The 19421-nt window shown below is 36.4% G+C and overlaps 1 protein-coding gene across 4 annotated transcripts in view; it reads left to right on the top strand.

Moving 5' to 3' along the window:
- The window catches only part of LOC110451208 (calcium-dependent protein kinase C-like), a 168303-nt gene that overhangs the window by 90490 nt on the left and 58392 nt on the right, over positions 1-19421 (top strand). For all 4 annotated transcript variants that reach the window (XM_021499095.1, XM_021499092.1, XM_021499094.1 and 1 more), the window contains 2 exons: positions 9476-9604; positions 19215-19374. In XM_021499095.1, coding sequence (XP_021354770.1) covers positions 9476-9604; positions 19215-19374 — 289 coding nt within the window. The remainder of the gene's footprint in view (positions 1-9475; positions 9605-19214; positions 19375-19421) is intronic.

The following is a 19421-nucleotide window of genomic DNA, read 5'->3' as shown; positions in this document are numbered from 1 at the left end:
TTAGGAGACAGCTATACACTAGTTGTAGTTAGGAGACAGCTTTACACTTGTTGTAGTTAGGAGACGGCTATACACTTGTTGTAGTTAGGAGACGGCTATACACTAGTTGTAGTTAGGAGACGGCTATACACTTGTTGTAGTTAGGAGACGGCTAAACACTAGTTGTAGTTAGGAGACGGCTATACACTAGTTGTATTTAGGAGACGGTTAAACATTAGTTGTATTTAGGAGACAGCTTTACACTTGTTGTAGTTAGGAGACAGCTTTACACTAGTTGTAGTAAGGAGATGGCTATACACTTGTTGTAGTTAGGAGACAGCTATACACTAGTTGTAGTTAGGAGACAGCTTTACATGTGTTGTAGTTAGGAGACAGCTATACACTTGTTGTATTTAGGAGACAGCTATACACTATTTGTAGTTAGGAGACGGCTATACACCAGTTGTATTTAGGAGAAAGCTTTACACTTGTTGTATTTAGGAAACAGCTTTACATGTGTTGTTGTTAGGAGACAGCTATCCACTGGTTGTATTTAGGAGAAAGCTTTACACTTGTTGTAGTTTGGGGACAGCTATACACTAGTGGTAGTTAGGAGACAGATTTACTCTAGTTGTATTTAGGCTTTACACTTGTTGTATTTAGGAGATAGCTATACACTAGTTGTATTTAGGAGACAGCTTTACACTTGTTGTATTTAGGAGACGGCTATACACTAGTTGTATTTAGGAGACGGCTATACACTTGTTGTATTTAGGAGACAGCTTTACACTAGTTGTAGTTAGGAGACAGCTTTACACTAGTTGTATTTAGGAGACAGCTATACACTTGTTGTAGTTAGGAGACAGCTATACACTCTTTGTATTTAGGAGACGGTTAAACACTTGTTTTAGTTAGGAGACAGTTAAACACTTGTTCTAGTTAGGAGACAGTTATACAGCTATACACTTGTTGTATTTAGGAGACGGTTAAACACTTGTTTTAGTTAGGAGACAGTTAAACACTTGTTTTAGTTAAGAGACAGTTATACAGCTATACACTTGTTGTAGTTAGGAGACAGTTATACCCTAGTTGTAGTTAGGAGACAGTTATACAGCTATACACTTGCTGTAGTTAGGAGACAGTTATACAGCTATACACTTGTTGTAGTTAGGAGACAGTTATACAGGTATACACTTGTTGTAGTTAGGAGACAGTTATACAATTGTTGTAGTTAGGAGACAGTTATACAGCTTTACACTTGTTGTAGTTAGGAGACAGTTAAACACTTGTTGTAGTTAGGAAACAGTTATACAGCTATACAATTGTTGTAGTTAGGAGACAGTTAAACACTTGTTCTAGTTAGGAGACAGTTATACAGCTATACAGCTATACACTTGTTGTAGTTAGGAGACGGATATACACTTGTTGTATTTAGGAGACAGCTTTACACTTGTTGTAGTTAGGAGACAGCTTTACACTTGTTGTAGTTAGGAGTTAGTTATACACTAGTTGTATTTAGGAAACAGCTTTACACTTGTTGTAGTTAGGAGACGGCTATACACTAGTTGTAGTTAGGAGACAGCTTTACACTTGTTGTAGTTAGGAGACAGCTATACACTAGTTGTATTTAGGAGACAGCTATACACTAGTTGTAGTTAGGAGACAGCTATACACTTGTTGTAGTTAGGAGACAGCTTTACACTTGTTGTAGTTAGGAGACGGCTATACACTTGTTGTAGTTAGACTTTTACTTAGTGTATACACTAGTCCTGGTTAGTTTTATCTTTTCTCTAGAATTTCATCACATTTATCACATTTCCTTTGCTGTTGTTTTATGACTGTCCCTCGCCTGGTGAACCAGGTCCCTTGATAGCTGTGTCCAGGTTAGCACTGACTAGGATACTGACGACTCTGCCATAAACTCCTTGTGTTATTTGATAACGCCTAGGAGAGCGGGTCCCTCGGAGGCTATTCACCTCAGACACTTTGAGAAACTGACAAATGGAAGCACTTTTTCAGCTAACTAATTGATTATCTATTGCAATTACAGCGAATTTCCTCGACCAAATATCACTCTGTTGGAGCTCCCGAGGATCTTGAGACATTTATTGTAAAACGGTTTAGAAACATTTCAAAATTGATATTGTAATATCATTACATCAAAGTTTTTAAGGCCAATGAGCTTAAAATTTTTCTAAAATTATGGCTGCTAGTTTTTGAAGGTGTACTTCTTTTGTTATTTGAGAATTTAATCGTAAGTTTTAATTGGATTTTGATTGTGAGAATTTACTATATCTTAAATGTTTTAAAATAAATGCCTCATATATGACAGTGATATATGCTAGTGTGTTGTAGTATGTAAAATTCAAACAAATCAACAATACTTTTGTTTCTGTTTGTTGTAAGCTAATTTCTAGCATAAATGACAGTTACTAGACAAATTAGAATAGTGGATTGTTTTTCCATGGGCAAACAGGCCAAACTATTAACAATTATTGGCCAAGAATGTTTCATCATTTTCACAATTTTGCTGTACCTTGTTTTGACACTACCGTTTTAATACCACAGGGTTTGTAAGCCAATGATATTTTGTGTGGATTTTGTTGTCCTATCAAAACCATTGAGTGATATTTGTTTAGGGTTCCTGGGAGTTGTCAGTTGTATGAGTGTTGTAAGGCGAAAGGTTGAAATGTATGTTATCTACTGGGTGATCATAAGCTAAAGGTCTTAACTCAGCTAGAATGTTTATCCAGATGGGTTTATCTTGCAACTTTGTCAGTCAAGGGACTCAATTTTTTGTGTCTATAGTGAAACCTTGTTAGTCTGGACACTTTGGTTTGTGTGTATAGACTGGAACCTTGTTAGTCTGGACACTTTGGTTTTTGTATAGTGGAACATTGTTAGTCTGGACACTTTGGTTTTTGTATAGTGGAACATTGTTAGTCTGGACACTTTGGTTTTTGTATAGTGGAACCTTGTTAGTCTGGATACTTTGGTTTCTGTGTAAAGTAGAACCTTGTTAGTCTGGATACTTTGGTTTGTGTGTATAGTAGAACCTTGTTAGTCTGGATACTTTGGTGTGTGTATTAAGTGGTCCTTGCTATCTATAACAAACACCAGCTGGAGCAGAAACCCCCCCCAAAAAATCCTCTATAGTAATAGCTTCGATCCAGAAATATTTAATTGTCAACCGCACTGAACTAGTTATTGCAGAATAAATGCCAAACCTTGGGATTTATTTGCAAAATGCTTTGCAGAAGCTCTTCCTCATAGATTTACAGTTCTGTTCTGCAAGTAAAGACTTGAGTACCTAAAAAAGAGCAAAGATCAGCAAAATATTACAGCATATTCTTTATGATTATAAGCTCCAGAAGTGTTGATACACTCTCCTATATTTCAGAAGTGTTTAAATAGACGAGACTAAATATGTAAGGTAAGCTATGACTAACAATGGCACTCCAGTAAATAAGCTTCAACTATACTCTTTATGATGAGCCGTCTCGGTAAATAAGGGATAAATTACAGCTCTTTTGCCATCAAGGAAGGATTATCGGGAGAACAACGACAGTTACCCAGGAAACATTCTCCAATAATTTAAGATAAAATGCATTAATAGATCATACAAGGAGACCCATTTAAGCACTAAAATATTATCATAATGTGTAAGTTGCTAACAAGTCGGTCCAAACGCGATGATTGCAGACGTGTCGTAACCAGTCCTTCACTCGTGAAAACACTCTAGCCAAGTCTCAGTGTCTCTTCTAAAGTCAACAGTTTAAAGCAACTTTATGTAAATTCAGAGAATTCCAGGTGAATATTACAGTTAAGGAAAAATGGAATTGTAAGCGTTTCCATGAAAGATATGCCTAGCCTGTTTTCCTATATTGGAACGTTAATATATTTCTGACTCGTTAACTACCATATTGAAATCTGTCGTTGAACGCTTTCAGCCTTTTTAGGTCACTTAACAGTCTTGTTTGCACGCATGAGCATTCAAAATTGAACATTCTTAAACTCATTCACCCCTGAAATTTCATAATGAACTATTCCAACCTTTAAATAAGAAGAGTTCAAATGTGTCTTCAGGGGTGAATGCGTTCAGAAGCATTCTTTCATACAAGTATTGATCCTTGATCACTGAGTTTGTAAATACTAAGCTGAATATATTTTGCAACTATGGCATTTGTTTGTTTGCTGACGGAGACTGACCATGTATTGCAATCGGGCCCTGGTCAGCTAGCACAAACAGTGGACACAAATTGTCCAAACAGCTGTCGCAGCAAAGTGATGAAGTCAGTCACAAAAGGAATGGTCAGATAATTGCTTCATCACCGAGGCATTGCCTTGTCTTCCGCTGAAATGGCAATTTCTCGTATTGTTCTCCAACAAAACATGATAATTGGATGAGGTGTGGTGTGTTTGTGACAGCAATGTGTGTAAATGGCTTGACATCCTAACCGACACACACATGACATTGGATGAGGTGTGGTGTGTTTGTGACAGCAATGTGTGTAAATGGCTTGACATCCTAACCGACACACACATGACATTGGATGAGGTGTGGTGTGTTTGTGACAGTGTGTGAAGGGCTTGACAACCTAACCGACACACACATCACATTGCCTTAACCACAGTATTTCGAAAATAGTTATGAAAAATAAAGTTTGATACGTTAGCTATATTTTTCATTTTTCTTAATATTCTGATGATGAAAATTATCTGATTACTGTGTCACCCTGGTAAAACAAGCCACTCCCTACCCACTTGGCTAGGAAGAATTTCTCTAAGCTCATTCGGTAGAGCGTAAGACTGTAGCAATGTTAACCCAGAGGTCCCAGGTTTGACTCCTAGTGGAGGCATTTTTGAATAATATTTTCTAAATACGTATAAAATATATTAAGATATGGATATAGAGGCAGAGTGTCTGCCTGCATCCATTATTTATCCTACTGTATCCAATTGTATCCTATTGAAAGACTGATAATCCAGAGGTCCCGGGTTCGACTCTTGGCGAAGGCATTGAAAAATAATGACCTCTCTGTTACGATTTCAACAGAATATAGTGCAACTTTGTTGGTGACAGTTTTCTGTTTTAACTTTGTTGAGATTTTGACAGGTTTATGTACAAAGTTAGAAAAAATTAGTTTTAATGAGTATTTTATATGAAAATCTAATTTAATTAAATTTTATCGTAATGCTGAAGTTGACCATTTGGACGCCAACGCATTTTTGTCCTAATTATCGGATACACAACGGGGATATTATCTCTCCGTCTCGTAGACCTCAATGACTGTGGCAGTTGTATGGTATAGTAATAATCTGATAATCCGTAAATGGAACCAACATCGGAGTATACACTGAACTCTATTTACAGTAGTGATATCGTAATAGCTCAATAATGATAAACATGGCTATATGTTTGTGGTTTGTTAATTTGCATGGGCTGGGTGTGATTTACGCTGATGTACAAGGGGATGTTGTGAGTAATTGGAAGGACAGACACCATTTTCTGTGCCGATAGGACACCGTTGTCCATTTACTTATACGGAATTCCAAGAACAAAAGCCTAATGTGTTGCTATACAGCAGCACCATACACTGGGGCTACGGGAGAGCCTGTCACGGGGAGAGCTTTGCAGCGGATTCAATTACCGAATGGAAACTGCCTAATAGTCCAATTGGGTGGGGGAATGATGTGGAATGTATGCTAGCCTATGACACGTTCTGTCTGTGATTGACTTACATGGGTATCTGTGGCATCAGATGTCTATGTAAAGAGCTGGGTGAAGGATGTCTTATACCTCATTGGTCGCATAGGTCTCCTCCGATAAATCCCGTTTACTTTTCCACTGTAAATAAATTTCACCCACGATTCACGTGCTTGTAATGGAGGAAAAATGGCAACTTTAGAAAAAGAAAAGCCCTATAATTTTTCAATAAAATGTGACTTCGAAGCGTATTAATGGAGATCAGATTTTTTTCGCTCTGTCACTGGCCTGTGCACTGACACGTATAAAGTAACATACCTAACCAGATTGTGGCGTCGTCCTTGTAAAGGGTCCTTCAGGGTACGCTGATATATTGGAGTGTCAGACACAGCGCCCAAGTGTATTTGTAAGATTTGTTAATGGGAAATCTTCCCAGGTGCCCCCAAAAACAATTATGGCAAGGAAGATTAATGTTGGCAGTGTAATAAATTGTTTTTCATCGGTACAATTATAATTATCTGCATGTGAGAACCGATTTTCCAGGGTGACTATTTCCTCTTCCTTATATATATGCCCGTGTACTTGTAAGTCCCCGTTCTTAGGAAGGTTAGTGACATAATTGTACCCTATTTCTGTGGTGTCTTTCGTGGAGTCGCTTACCCTTATGCCCTTAACATGTATCTAACATTTCCTGGGAGAAGGTATTATCTAGCAGATTTAGCTCAAGGAATTTTTAACAGACATCTTAATAAATGCTTTCTGGTTAAAATCATAAAGATATTTTTTTCTCCTTCATTAGACAGAGATATCTACACTGCCGGTCAAGGAAAAATATTTCTATCAGACTCTAGAGTTAACAAGGGGGAATCCTCCCCTGTCATAACAATTGTATAACGTTACGTCAATAATGCAATGATGTCACATCGACAATAAAGCAGCTCATGGAAAATAACTATGATCTGCTGGAAATGAGGAAATCAAAGCCTACATTTCATGAAATTACCACTTGTATTTGATGTAGGAGAAAAAATAATAATTACCAACATAAGGATTAAATACCGAAAGATCTTAGCCCTCGTGGTAAGATAATCATAAAGGTCTGGCCCTCGGTACAGCCTCCTGGTAAGATAAACATAAAGGTCTGGCCCTCGGTACAGCCTCGTGGTAAGATAATCATAAAGTTCTGGCCCTCGGTACAGCCTCCTGGTAAGATAATCATAACGGTCTGGCCCTCGGTACAGCCTCCTGGTAAGATAATCATAACGGTCTGGCCCTCGGTACAGCCTCCTGGTAAGATAATCATAAAGGTCTGGCCCTCGGTGCAGCCTCGTGGTAAGATAATCATAACGGTCTGGCCCTCGGTACAGCCTCGTGGTAAGATAATCATAAAAGTCTTGCCCTCGGTACAGCCTCCTGGTAAGATAATCATAAAGGTCTGGCCCTCGGTACAGCCTCAGGCTAGCTATAGAAGACTATTGCCCCCTGGGTTGAGATTTTCTCTTTGACCCCCAAGGTGGAAAAAGATATATTAAAATAATTTTACTTTTGGTGTTTTTAATATTCTAATAGATTGATCAATATCAGTGAAGTAAGTGTAACTGGAAGGGTTCTAGGAATTGAAGAGGTTTTAACGTGTTCTTTTTGCACTGAAGGTAACAAGAACTTCCTTTCTGTGACGATAGTTGTTTTCTCCAGCGAAAAACAAATGTTGATACAGTCATTTAAACAAAAGCTGGGTATTTTTCCAGCAAACATCTAAAATATCAACCAAGATAAAATGTCTTAACTCCTCACTGGGGTATAGAGTCACACTTTCCACTGGTTGTTGTGCCATCGTGGCAGAGATATAGAAGAAGTATTAATGTCATATACATTCACAATCTTGTACTAAAACTTCGGTAGTACCGGACACACCTATTCCTGAGGGAGCCATATATTCTAGGACCATGTGCACTCAAGTGTACGTATATATTTCCTTATTGGACATTAAAGGGTTCAGGAATACCTTTATGCATCTGGCATTGTATTGTATACACACTCTGGTATTAGGGCACTAACGTGTCATGACAGAGACTAGTACTGGTAGACAATTACGGAAGGTGCATTGCAAAGGTCACTTCAGCCACGGTTGATAATCCTGTAAACATTACAGAAGTACAGCCAAGCATTCAGAGACCATTTTCAGGAAAAAATAAATAAAAATACAATGAAAATTTTTAAAATGTATCTCTTGGTACAGAAAGGTGGTCTCTTTGGCATGGTTGATATACAGAACTCCCTAAACTCATTTTACTCATTGTATGTCAAGATAATCAGTACAGTCCTTTTTTATCAATAATATTGATCAACAAAACCAGATCTTTCCTCACCTTTATTCACTAAGAAGAAGCATCAAGATATAGTCTGGTTTCTATAGGAAATTACTGACGATATGAATATGCTAACCATCAAGGAGGACAGATCAGTATATTGGTGTCCAACTTTCTCCATAACGTATTGTCTGTCTGTGATGAGGGGGCCCTATAGTAATCAGTGTCCATTAATTGTCCATGTGAGTTGGTCCATCCACACTTTGGTTTCCAGAGATTATTTCAGAATCCAAATTACTTATCTTTTGGAAATTTGATTTGGGAATACACTGTGATAAGTAGATGTGCAAAAGTGATTTAAAAACATTTCTAAGGTCAAGGTCACTGTTACCAAAAATAGCCCATAAAAAATACTGTCCTTATCTTTGAATCCAAATGATAAACGTTTTTGAAATTTGACACAGTGATACACCGTGATAACTGTGATATTTTGATGTGCAATAGAGGTTCAATATGTTTCCAGGCAAAGGACGAAGGTCAAGGTAACTATATATTACTAAAAACAGATAATGGAGGGTAAGATAAGGCATATGGCAAGGCCCTTGCTAACCTGTCGGTGTTCCATATACTCCTAGTTTTACAGTACTTACATTGTTTACAGTGTATATCTGTCCATCTGTACTCCATTGTTCACCCTTCCAGATAGGATATATATCTTAACCCTTTCACCACTGTCGACCATAATGGACTCATCCCGATTAATGCATGGAAGAGTTTACTAAAGTTTCATAGGGGTGAAACGGTTAATGAATTTGAAACAATAAAATGCTCTAAATGTGTTATATATGGGATCTTACATGAGTTTCATAAATTTCATATGAAATGAAAACGAGTATAAGATCCTTTTTATCACATAATCAAGATTTGTGGCATTTATTCGTGTGAATCGACGATTTTAATGCAACCTTGAAATGTAAAAAGCCGCCATTTTAACTCCAGTGCGTAAGTCTGTGACGTCATGTACTTGTCCTAGGCGTGACGTCACAATTGAAACTTACAACCAATCACAGGGCTGATAGGTCATATAACATGGGTTAATATGCAAATAAATATGACATGGGTATATTCACTGGATAACACAGTACATTATGTGATAAATAAATGTAAGCAATAACATAAAAAAATGAGTGTGATTGATGAATGTTATGCTGAGATCTGTGGGCTCTGCAAGACTTTATTAGTGTCTTGTTGAAGCCAGGACAGAAATTGGTTCATACAAATTCAATAATTTGAAGCATTTATTAACCTGTGTGTTTAAGTCTATAACAAAACGTGAAAAACAAATTCATTTGAAAATATTGAAAAAATACAATCTCACTGAAAGAGATTGTAATGGAACATGTTTTAAATATAAAGTTATATATTAGATTATGTTATTTCATGTATCAATATAACAATTTCTTGATTTCTGTGTTTACAGCATGTGATATGAACGTCCATAAAAGATGTGACAAGAATGTGCCACAGCTGTGTGGTATGGACCACACGGAGAGGAGAGGTCGGATTTACATCAAGGTCAACATGGAAGGCCAGAAGATGGTGATTATGGGTATGTAGTCTATTGTCATCAAGCAAACAGTTGCCATAGTTAGGTTTCACTTGAACATTTGGGGACCAGAATCAGTTTACTTTATGACTGTAAGAAGTGTCTTATGTTGGATACTATACAGAATCAGGGGGTTTCCTTTCTGCTGTCCTAATGGTGACAAATTAGACAGACACACATGGGTACCTTGTCTACTGTCAGAGTAAGAGTTGTCATGGTTACATAGTGTACTGTCTTAGTAACAGTTGGCATAGTTATGTAGCCTATCATATGAACAGTTGTTATGGTTACATAGCCTACTGTCATAGAAACAGTTGTCATGGTTATATAGCCTACTGGCATAGCAACAGTTGTCAAGGTCATGTAGCCAGCTGTCTTAGTTACATTTGTCATTGTTACATAGCCTATTGTCTTAGTGACAGTTGTCATGGTTACATAACATACTGTGACATTAATAATTGTCATGGTTACGTAGCGTACTGTCATATGAACAGTTGTCATGGTTATGTAGCTAACTGTCTAAGTAACAGTTGTCATGGTTACACAACATACTGTCGTAGTAATAGTTATCATGGTTACACAACATCCTGTCGTAGTAATAGTTATCATGGTTACACAACATGCTGTCGTAGTAATAGTGGTCATGGTTACATAGCTTATTGTATTAGTAACAGTTGTTATTGTTATGTATCAAACTGTCTTAGTTACAGGTGTCATGGTTATATAGCCTACTGTCATAGAAACAGTCGTCATGGTAATATAGCCTACTGTCATTGTAACAGTTGTAATGGTAACAAAGCTTAATGTCATAGCAACAGTGGTCATGGGAAAAAAGCTTACTGTCATCGCAACAGTTGTCATGGGTACATAGCTTACTGTCATAGCAACGGTTGTCATGGTAACATAGCTTACTGTCATAGAAACAGTTGTCATCGTAACTAAGCTTACTGGCATAGCCACAGTTGTCATGGTAACAAAGCTTACTGTCAGAGCAACAGTTCTCATGGTAAAAAAGCTTACTGTCATACCAACAGTTGTCATGGGAAAAAAGCTTACTGTCATAGCAACAGTTGTCATGGTAACAAAGCTTACTGTCATAGTAACAGTTGTGATTTTCAATGTTTTGCCTCTATAAACTGTCATGGTCGGTATAATTTTCTCCTCCTGAAAGCGATAAAATAAACTTTCCATATTAATTGACATTGTCAGCACTATTTGTGATGGTCACAGAGTCAATATCTTTCTATACAATATCTTATTTCTGACATTATGTACTTTATCATAAAAGATATATGGTCAGTATACTCTGACAGTTTACTTCACTATAATGCCAAACCTATATTATCTGTCATTGTTATAATGAAATGGTCAATTCCTATGTTTCTATAATTTTGATAATGATATATTAACAAATTGGTGACCAATAAACACTGGTTGTTTATTAGTATAAACCATTAGTTATTGGAAAAGTCTGTCAGCCTGTTTACGTTTTTGTCCAAGTAGGACTTCCTTGCTACTGGAAATCCTCGACAAATCCCTGTACACAGGCTAAGTTGACATGCACAATATTAGCCCATTAAAATATTATCTATCATGGTACTGATGCTGCGTAGGAAACCTGGCATGTTGATTGCTATGTATAGATAGATAGAATTGGCATTCTGTGACAACTTGGCAAGAAATAAAAAACTACCAGGGCATATTACTGTTTTGAAATCAATAACGTGTAGAAAGACGAGAAACAGTTACAAAGAGCTAGGAAATTGCTATGTGGAAGTGAAATGAAAATATGTTCTGTGTTGAAAGTATAGGCGATTGAAAAGTGTCCGCTCCGTGAATCACTCGTCGTAACTGCGGGGATCGAGGTCTTATGAAATTGGACCTTACTCTTTCTAGTAATGGCTTCAGAATGAAATTTGTAGATGAGGTCTATTCATGGAGTTTTTTTTTATTTGATTGGTATATTGATTTGCTAGGATAATTTAATTAAACGAGTCGATCAATAACAACAGTGCGTTTAGTTTATATGTTAATAATTCAAGTTCTCTGTGGGCTGATTACTTACCTGCGACTCGGTCACACTCTTCTTGTTTCACTAGAAATTACTCCAAATTGATGACAAAATGGTTCGCAGATTTCCAAGAAAAATTACAGATCACTGAAGCGTTACAGTGACATTAAATACGATACATTATATAGCATTTACTTCAGGCAATGTTATATTTGGTAGCCATTTTCAAATGCTGTTAGCACTGACTTTAAGGACCCCTAAAACTATAACTGCATTTTGCTTTCATCATGACAAAATCTTTGCTAAATCAAATCTGAAAAAAAAAAAACCCATTACCTTGCAGGACTTTTATATAAAAAAACCTAGGTGAAATAAATGAAACGTACATAATCAACAATATAGTGTTCTGAGAGGAAAAATTTCAGCGAGACTAGACCGGCATTCAAACCATGGACCTGAGATTGTTAGACTGTCACTGTAGCCGACTGAGCTACCTGGTCAACAAAAGTGTCCTGGCCTACCTCTGCTACAGTTATAGCGAAACGAAATTAAGGGGAGGTTACTGTATATATAAAATAACGGAGTACAGTGGGACAGGGATCCTTAAGAAAAATTGCTGTAAAACTGCTTGCCATCGAAAATTGGATGTGCTTGTTCAATTGCTTTGAAAATGTTTTTGCTCTATGTTTTATGTTTGTTATGTAAGTGATATCTGTGCGAACATGTGTATATTGTATGTACTTCTACACAGTTAGGGTAACTAGAGAGACTAAGTGGTAAAGGTGGTGAGATTAAATATCCGTACCTGTTCAAGCTGATATTTTTAGTTTGTCGGTTCGTGTTTCCTTTTGTATACCTATATCGTCTCTTATAGTATCTGTATGGACTCTTTTTATGAATAGAGAGTGTGAGGGTTTCACTGAACATAACACACTTGCGTAACATACATAGACAGAACACATTCTTAGCGGTAAAGTTGGCATCTGTTGTGTAAAATTTGAAAATGCAGGTACAATTATTCCCAAAACTTCAGTGATATTGGACAGAACTATCCGACGGGAAGTTTTTGTTTCAGTTTTGTCTATTTTATCAACTCTAGATTTCACACATCACAATGGTGATAAAGAAATACACATATTCTCTCCTACACATTTCCTGCTAGTAAAAGTTGGTGATCAGTATTGTGTGTATTTGATATCTTTTTAGGGAATAGTCATTCATTTCTTTGCTGTAAGATGAAATAAGAATCAAAGATATTTCACACACGGTTAGAATTAATCGTTCTAGTATTAAAAATTAATCAACAACAGACAGCTAACAAAATGATACATATATTTTTGAAGGAAAAAAAAAAGAAACTTTCACTTCATTTGTCATTAATTCCAATAAAACCGTATAACCGAATTATATTTCTTAATTTGGATTTATTAAAACTACTTGTGCATGCATCAACATACCATACTTTCCAAGATGTTTCACAATTTTTTCAAGAATTTCTAGCACTCCCTCCAAAAGGTCTTACTCACTTTGATTATATTGACTTGCAAACTGTAACTTTCATTAGAGATGGAATAATATTCAACATGATATTCATAAATTTATCAATATATGAGGCAAAAGTTTCTTTTTACTGAATAGCGGGTTTTAAATTTTCTGATATCAAAAATCGGTGAAAGATATTTTGCTGTTTGTCCAGGGATTTTGGTTAAAATATGCACATTTTTATCTTGTCAACTTCCCTGTGGTAGGGCACCTGTATTGTTATTGGGTGTTTGTAAATAAACAATTTGTAGTGCTCCAGTTGTTCTCTAGATAAAAGAACCCTTGGTGGTATACCATGAATGGAAGGGTCAGAGGGAAGCCTTTATAGGCTGATGTTAAATGGTCCCACCTCACACATTCCTGGTTACTTACTGTATCAGATACAACATAAAACACAACAACAGCAGCCGTAGCTTATCAACCCTGTGTGTAATACCCACTCAGCATACTACAGGCCTCCCAATTACCAGGTTCAACGAGTGCAGACATGTTTATAGCCCAATAACACTCGTACTCTTGTACTCTTTAGTTTACCACAATCCACACCTGATAAATGATTTGCGGAATAAAACATTAATCATATGCAGCTTTTTGTTATTTTTTTTCAAAACATTTTAAATATTTTAAATAGAGTGAAAACAGGGATCCTTTTAGCAGGCAATCTACAGAGTTTCTGCACACCGCCACTAGCTTCTGCAGTCACTTAGCAAAATAAAAAAAGGCAGCACATAGTCAAAGGTTTATTTATTGGATAAGTCTGATGACTTAAGGAAATATAAATCTAAAACTTGAACTTGGGATCAAAGAGACTTGATAACATCATTAGTGCATTTATTGGTACAGCTAATCAGATGAGAGGAAGGTAAATCTTTGGGGGAGGGGCCGGTGGAGCAGGAATTGGTATGTATGTACGTTGAGGAAAAGCAAATATTGCAAAGGCAAACCATATAAAAACGAAGGGGGATGGGGAAGGGGTTCTTGAAGAAAATAAAACGTAAAGTGAAATAATGTGATAGATGATGAAAACGATACAGTAATCTGAAACCAAAAATGAAATATTTTCTAAATGAAAAAAAATATGTTCATCTTGTATGAAAGATGCAATGGTAAAATGAAAAGCTTATTTCCAAAGATTACAAAAATGTCACTCGGCTTTGTGTATAACAAAAGACTTCAAAATGTCCCTATGCTGCTAATTGGCCCGGCCAGTTATTTAAGGGGCTACCCTGTGATTTTAGACCTCTAGCGATATCGGAGACCAAGGTCAGTGTGCATCCATGTAGCTATTATTTATTCACTAAGATACCAAACTTTGCTTCTTTTCGTGAGACCGATAGAAATTCGTGAGAAATATGTCTCGGGCCGTGAGGTATTTTTCTGAAGTAAATTTCGTGAGTCTCGCACTCCAATCGTTAGATGTTTGCGAAGACCTTAAACTGTTCCCCAACTTTGTGTGTCTACGAAGACTTCAAACTGTCCGTTTAATTAATATCTGTGTTTTTTTCAAAAGACAGCATATGTCCCTCAGCTGTGTGTTAAACCACAGATTACAGAATTTCCCTAAATTGTGAATATGACCAAAGATTGCAAAATGTCCCTCAATCAAATGTGTGTAAACCTAAGATTACCAAATGACTCTCCAATCTGCATGCTTTCAAAGACCACAAAATGTCCCCCAACCGTGTCCCCCAACCGTGACTATGATTTCAAAGACTTCAAAATATCCCTTGACATTAATGTTGGTTTCCATGGATACAAAATGTCCCTTCACTGTATATGATTTTAGCAGACCTATATTTATCACGGTTGTCAGGTGTCATAGTCAGTTCATACAACAGATTGATATAAGTGCCTGTCGGTCGTGGATTTCTTTGGGAATATAAGTCTTTCCGGTGTCCAGCAAACCAGTCATATTTTATCCAATTATACAGGCAAATTGTTCCGAATTATTTCTATCACACGTCACTTGTAATTATTACTGAAGAGTAGTTTATGGACATTTGTTATTCCAGAAGCTAAGAACTTAGTAGCTGATTTGACAGGTTAGCGGTGGTCAGAATTACAGGCTATCCAGGGACATATATCCGTCCCGTGTGGTCAGAATTACAGGCTATCCAGGGACAGATATCTGTCCCTTGTCGGGCATTAGGACATGAAGTCAAGTTCAGCCCCAGATCGCTGGAGTGATTGAGGAGTGGTACGATCCCAGGGTGATCATTATACATTGATTGTTCTCGTATCAGGGAGATATCAAATTGTGTTAACACAACCCAAGTCATTATTCTCATTTCAGTATATAGTTGCTTTTCTTCTGAGTTATCTTAAAACTGTAAACCTAAATTCTCATCACCAATATACTGATTTTATTTTCAGAACTTTTCAAATGGGGGATACGTTAAATTGTTTAGTTAGGTATTAAGCCGTCACCTGGCAAGTAATTATTACAGTATACACCTGTTGTAGCTATGTAAAGGGAGATAACCCTGGCTCCTCAGTTTCTGGTGTTCAAAACTCAACAGGTGTGATCCAGGTATGGCAGATAGGAGTATTTATTATGTAATCAACACAGAAATAACATATACAAACAAGATATAGCCATTTGGTGATGTGACATTGATTTGGTTGTTTACCTCTTGTACTTATTAATTTATTGGTATATTGGCTGCTTTTATAGTTGGATAGTAGGGAATGATGTATTAAGTATTTGTTTAAAATTGTCACACCTGGTACGTATTAATCCAAAGCCCACACTAGTATGAACATATTTTTGTATTCAAGCATGAATGTTGTGCTGGAACCAACTTTCTTGTAACTTGTAAATGTGACACAGTCAAAATAGAAATCATTAAATATCTTTTCAAAGATACTCAAAATCATTTAAAAAAGTGTTTTTTTTTGGAGAAGCTGTTATGGAATAAGGAATTTTGCTTGAGCACAGAATCTGAATTCAAGCATGAGTACAGTTTCATGTATACATGCCACGATCTTCACCAAAAAATCTTTATTGACAAAACCATTGACATCTTTGTATCAAGAAAAGACCTTTAGTGAGCAAGGTCAGAGTCAAAACCATACAACCCTGAGACAATCCTTGTCCATGTCTTACTTAAGTATGGCTTATAAGGTACTACCTAAAATATTCATCAAACATGTGACTTTTCCCCCTTGGTACAAAGGGGCTGGATGGCCAAGTGGTTAAGGCGTCTGACATTCTGCTATCACTAGCCCTCCACCACTGGGTCGCTGGTTCGAGACCAACGTGGGGCATTCGTCAGGTACTGGGCGTAGGTCAATAGTTTTTCTCTGGGAACTCCGGCTTTCCTCCACCACCAAAACCTGGCATGTCCTTAAATGACCATAGCTGTTAATAGGATGTAAAACACAAACAGAACAAAAAAATCACCTTGGTACATTCAAAATTAGGACTTACAAATTCTGCAATGTCGAATTGGTGATGATGTTGTAAGGTGTGTTATACAAAGCAGCCATCATTTGTTGACTAAGAAGAAACTAAAATGTTTAAATTCTTCATCTCTGATAAGCAATAATCTGTTTTCCTTTGATGCGACAGACGATATAGAATATTATATTAGGTATCCAGATTGATTAATTTACTCATAGTCAGTGGATGGTGTGATATTTGTCAAATAAAAACTCTGTTATGAATCACAAAGAGAATAAATTAAGTTGCCATGATGAAAACTTCAGCTAACAGATGTCTCGTATAGGCTGTACGTTGAATAAATCTAGAATTCTTGTTTGAATTTGATTTATAGAGATTTCGTAAAGATCTGGATTTAGGCTTCGGTAGAGAAGGTTTCCTGTTGAAATGCAGATGGTTTCTGATGTCAGCAAGGTTTTGGATAGTCATAAAAATGTGCAGTGATTACTCAGGTGTCAACATGCATTGATAAGCTGACATTTTAACCTGCAGTGATTTATAGTAATGTCACATTTCTAACACTGGTCACTGCAGCTTTAGACCGTTTTAGCCAATCATTGCAAGTTAAAAAAGTTGTCAATTATCGCAAGTTTCAATTTTCCGTGGTAGCAAGCTCACAGTTTAAGAAATCTTCGTGTATATGTGTTACCCTGATACAAAATACCAGCTACCAGACTCCTCTGCACCACCTGATGGCCCTGAAGTAAAATCAATTTTGAAAAGAAAACATTATCCTAATAAATCCCAATACAGATCCCCAATATAACAGAATCAGTGCTTCTGGTGCTGTACCCTGGACGGTTTCATGATGTTATGTCATTTAAACATACATTAGAATTTGGGCAGAAATTCTTTATATTGAGTTTTATTAATCTGTGCAGGATCTTGTGTGTGTGATAGATAGATGGTATCAGTCAACATTGTGTGTCAGACATACGTTAGTCAGACAGTGGCATGTCTGTCACATATCTATCCTACCTCACCCGTCTTACTAACACGGTAGCATGTCCGTCACATATCTATCCTCCTTCTCCTGTCTTCCGAATGATATCTTTTATATGTTTAAGACAGCACTGTGGAGTCCATTTTGAATTGACTTAATGCTGTGTTTTAAGGATTTTTTTGTTTTGAAATTGATACATTATCATGCTTAAAATCTTTTGAAGCACTTTATTCTCATTTATCTGAGGTTGTTTCTGTCGGTATTGAATTATTTGTGGGTAACAAACATTCCTGTTGTAACACGTGATGGAGGGTTGGATGTAGTTTGATGGAATCTGTATATGGCATGGATCACATTCTTATCAGAACTAAAGAACCATTTATAATATTCTTCAGATAACAGAAAAATGTAATTTCTGACAGAATATGAAATCAATGTAGATATTAATCAGTTTTGTCCATTTTGTACAAAACTGTTTATATATCTTATAAAGTGTAATATGAAATTTACCCCTATATGTATCGTAATACTAATTGAACCCATAGATATGATGCCAGACCATTTTTTTGTTGTTCCCATAGATACATTGTAAAATGTAAGACTGATGATTCCCATATTTATATTTGCTGTCTCTATGGTAATGAATTTACCTCTCATTTATCGAATCCATGATAAGGTGTCTCCTTTCATTGGCCATGTCCATGGAAAGTGTGAAGTTTCCTCTATTGACTGTCCGTATTGACTTCCCCTCATTGGTCATGTCCATCGTGTAATTAGTCGACCTCTCATTGGTCAAAACATTGTTGAATTGACTCCTCTCATTGGCTGTATCCATGGTGATAAGTTGATGTCTTTTCATTGGCTGTGTCCATTGTTATGAGTTGACTTCTTTCTTTTCGATTTTTAGACACAATTTTGGTTGTACTTATTCTACGAAAGTACTTCCTAGTTTTCCTAAAGTACTTCCTAGTTTTCCTAAAGTACTTTCTAGTGTTCCTAAAATACTTCCTTGTTTTCCTAGGTTTGGTTCAATTCATCAGTAATCAAGGTAGCTGTTTTCTATGCAATTATTTACTGTGTATGTTGCATTTTGTTTCAGTTTATGAAATATGAATGTTTTGCAAGGCAATATCAGGTAGTCACACTTGCCAATATTTAAAAATTGTTACGGGGAGAATCCATGTTGCATCATCAAAAATGTCTAATAGGTGCTTAGAATGGCCCCTGTATTACAAAATAATAGTATAAAATGTCTAATAGGTGCTTAGAATGGCCTCTGTATGACAAAATAATAGTATAAAATGTCTAATAGGTGCTTAGAATGACCCATGTATGACAAAATAATAATATAAAATGTCTAATAGGTGCTTAGAATGGCCCTGTATTACAAAATAATAGGATAAAATGTCTAATAGGTGCTTAGAATGGCCCCTGTATTACAAAATAATAGCATAAAATCCTGTATTGTATGTTGTTCTTTGTAGCAAATCAAACTAATTTAAGTTAAAAAGCAAGATGTACAGATTCTCCTGATTTCTAAAGTAAAAAATGAGGATGGAAAATCATCTAAAAAAATATGGAAACTTTTCAAGTACAGTATTGAACCTTTCAAAAAATAGGAAAACTTTTCAAGTACAGTATTGATCGTAACTTTATTTCTCCTTTCATTTTTCAGTGAGAGAAGCAAGGAACTTAATTCCTATGGACCCCAATGGCTTAGCTGATCCATATGTGAAGGTCAAAGTTATTCCAGTCGAGTCCTCTAAAGGAGGCAAGCAAAAGACCAAAACACAGAAAGCAACCCTCAACCCTGTTTGGAATGAATCATTTGGCATGTAAGTAATGAACTTGTACAAATTAGTGCATGAATTATGAACCAGGT

The sequence above is a fragment of the Mizuhopecten yessoensis genome, unplaced genomic scaffold (assembly GCF_002113885.1).
Source record: "Mizuhopecten yessoensis strain PY_sf001 unplaced genomic scaffold, ASM211388v2 scaffold5877, whole genome shotgun sequence".
NCBI lineage: Eukaryota > Metazoa > Mollusca > Bivalvia > Pectinida > Pectinidae > Mizuhopecten > Mizuhopecten yessoensis.
Note: the sequence above shows the minus strand (reverse complement) of the source record. Positions and strands in the feature narration are given on the sequence as shown.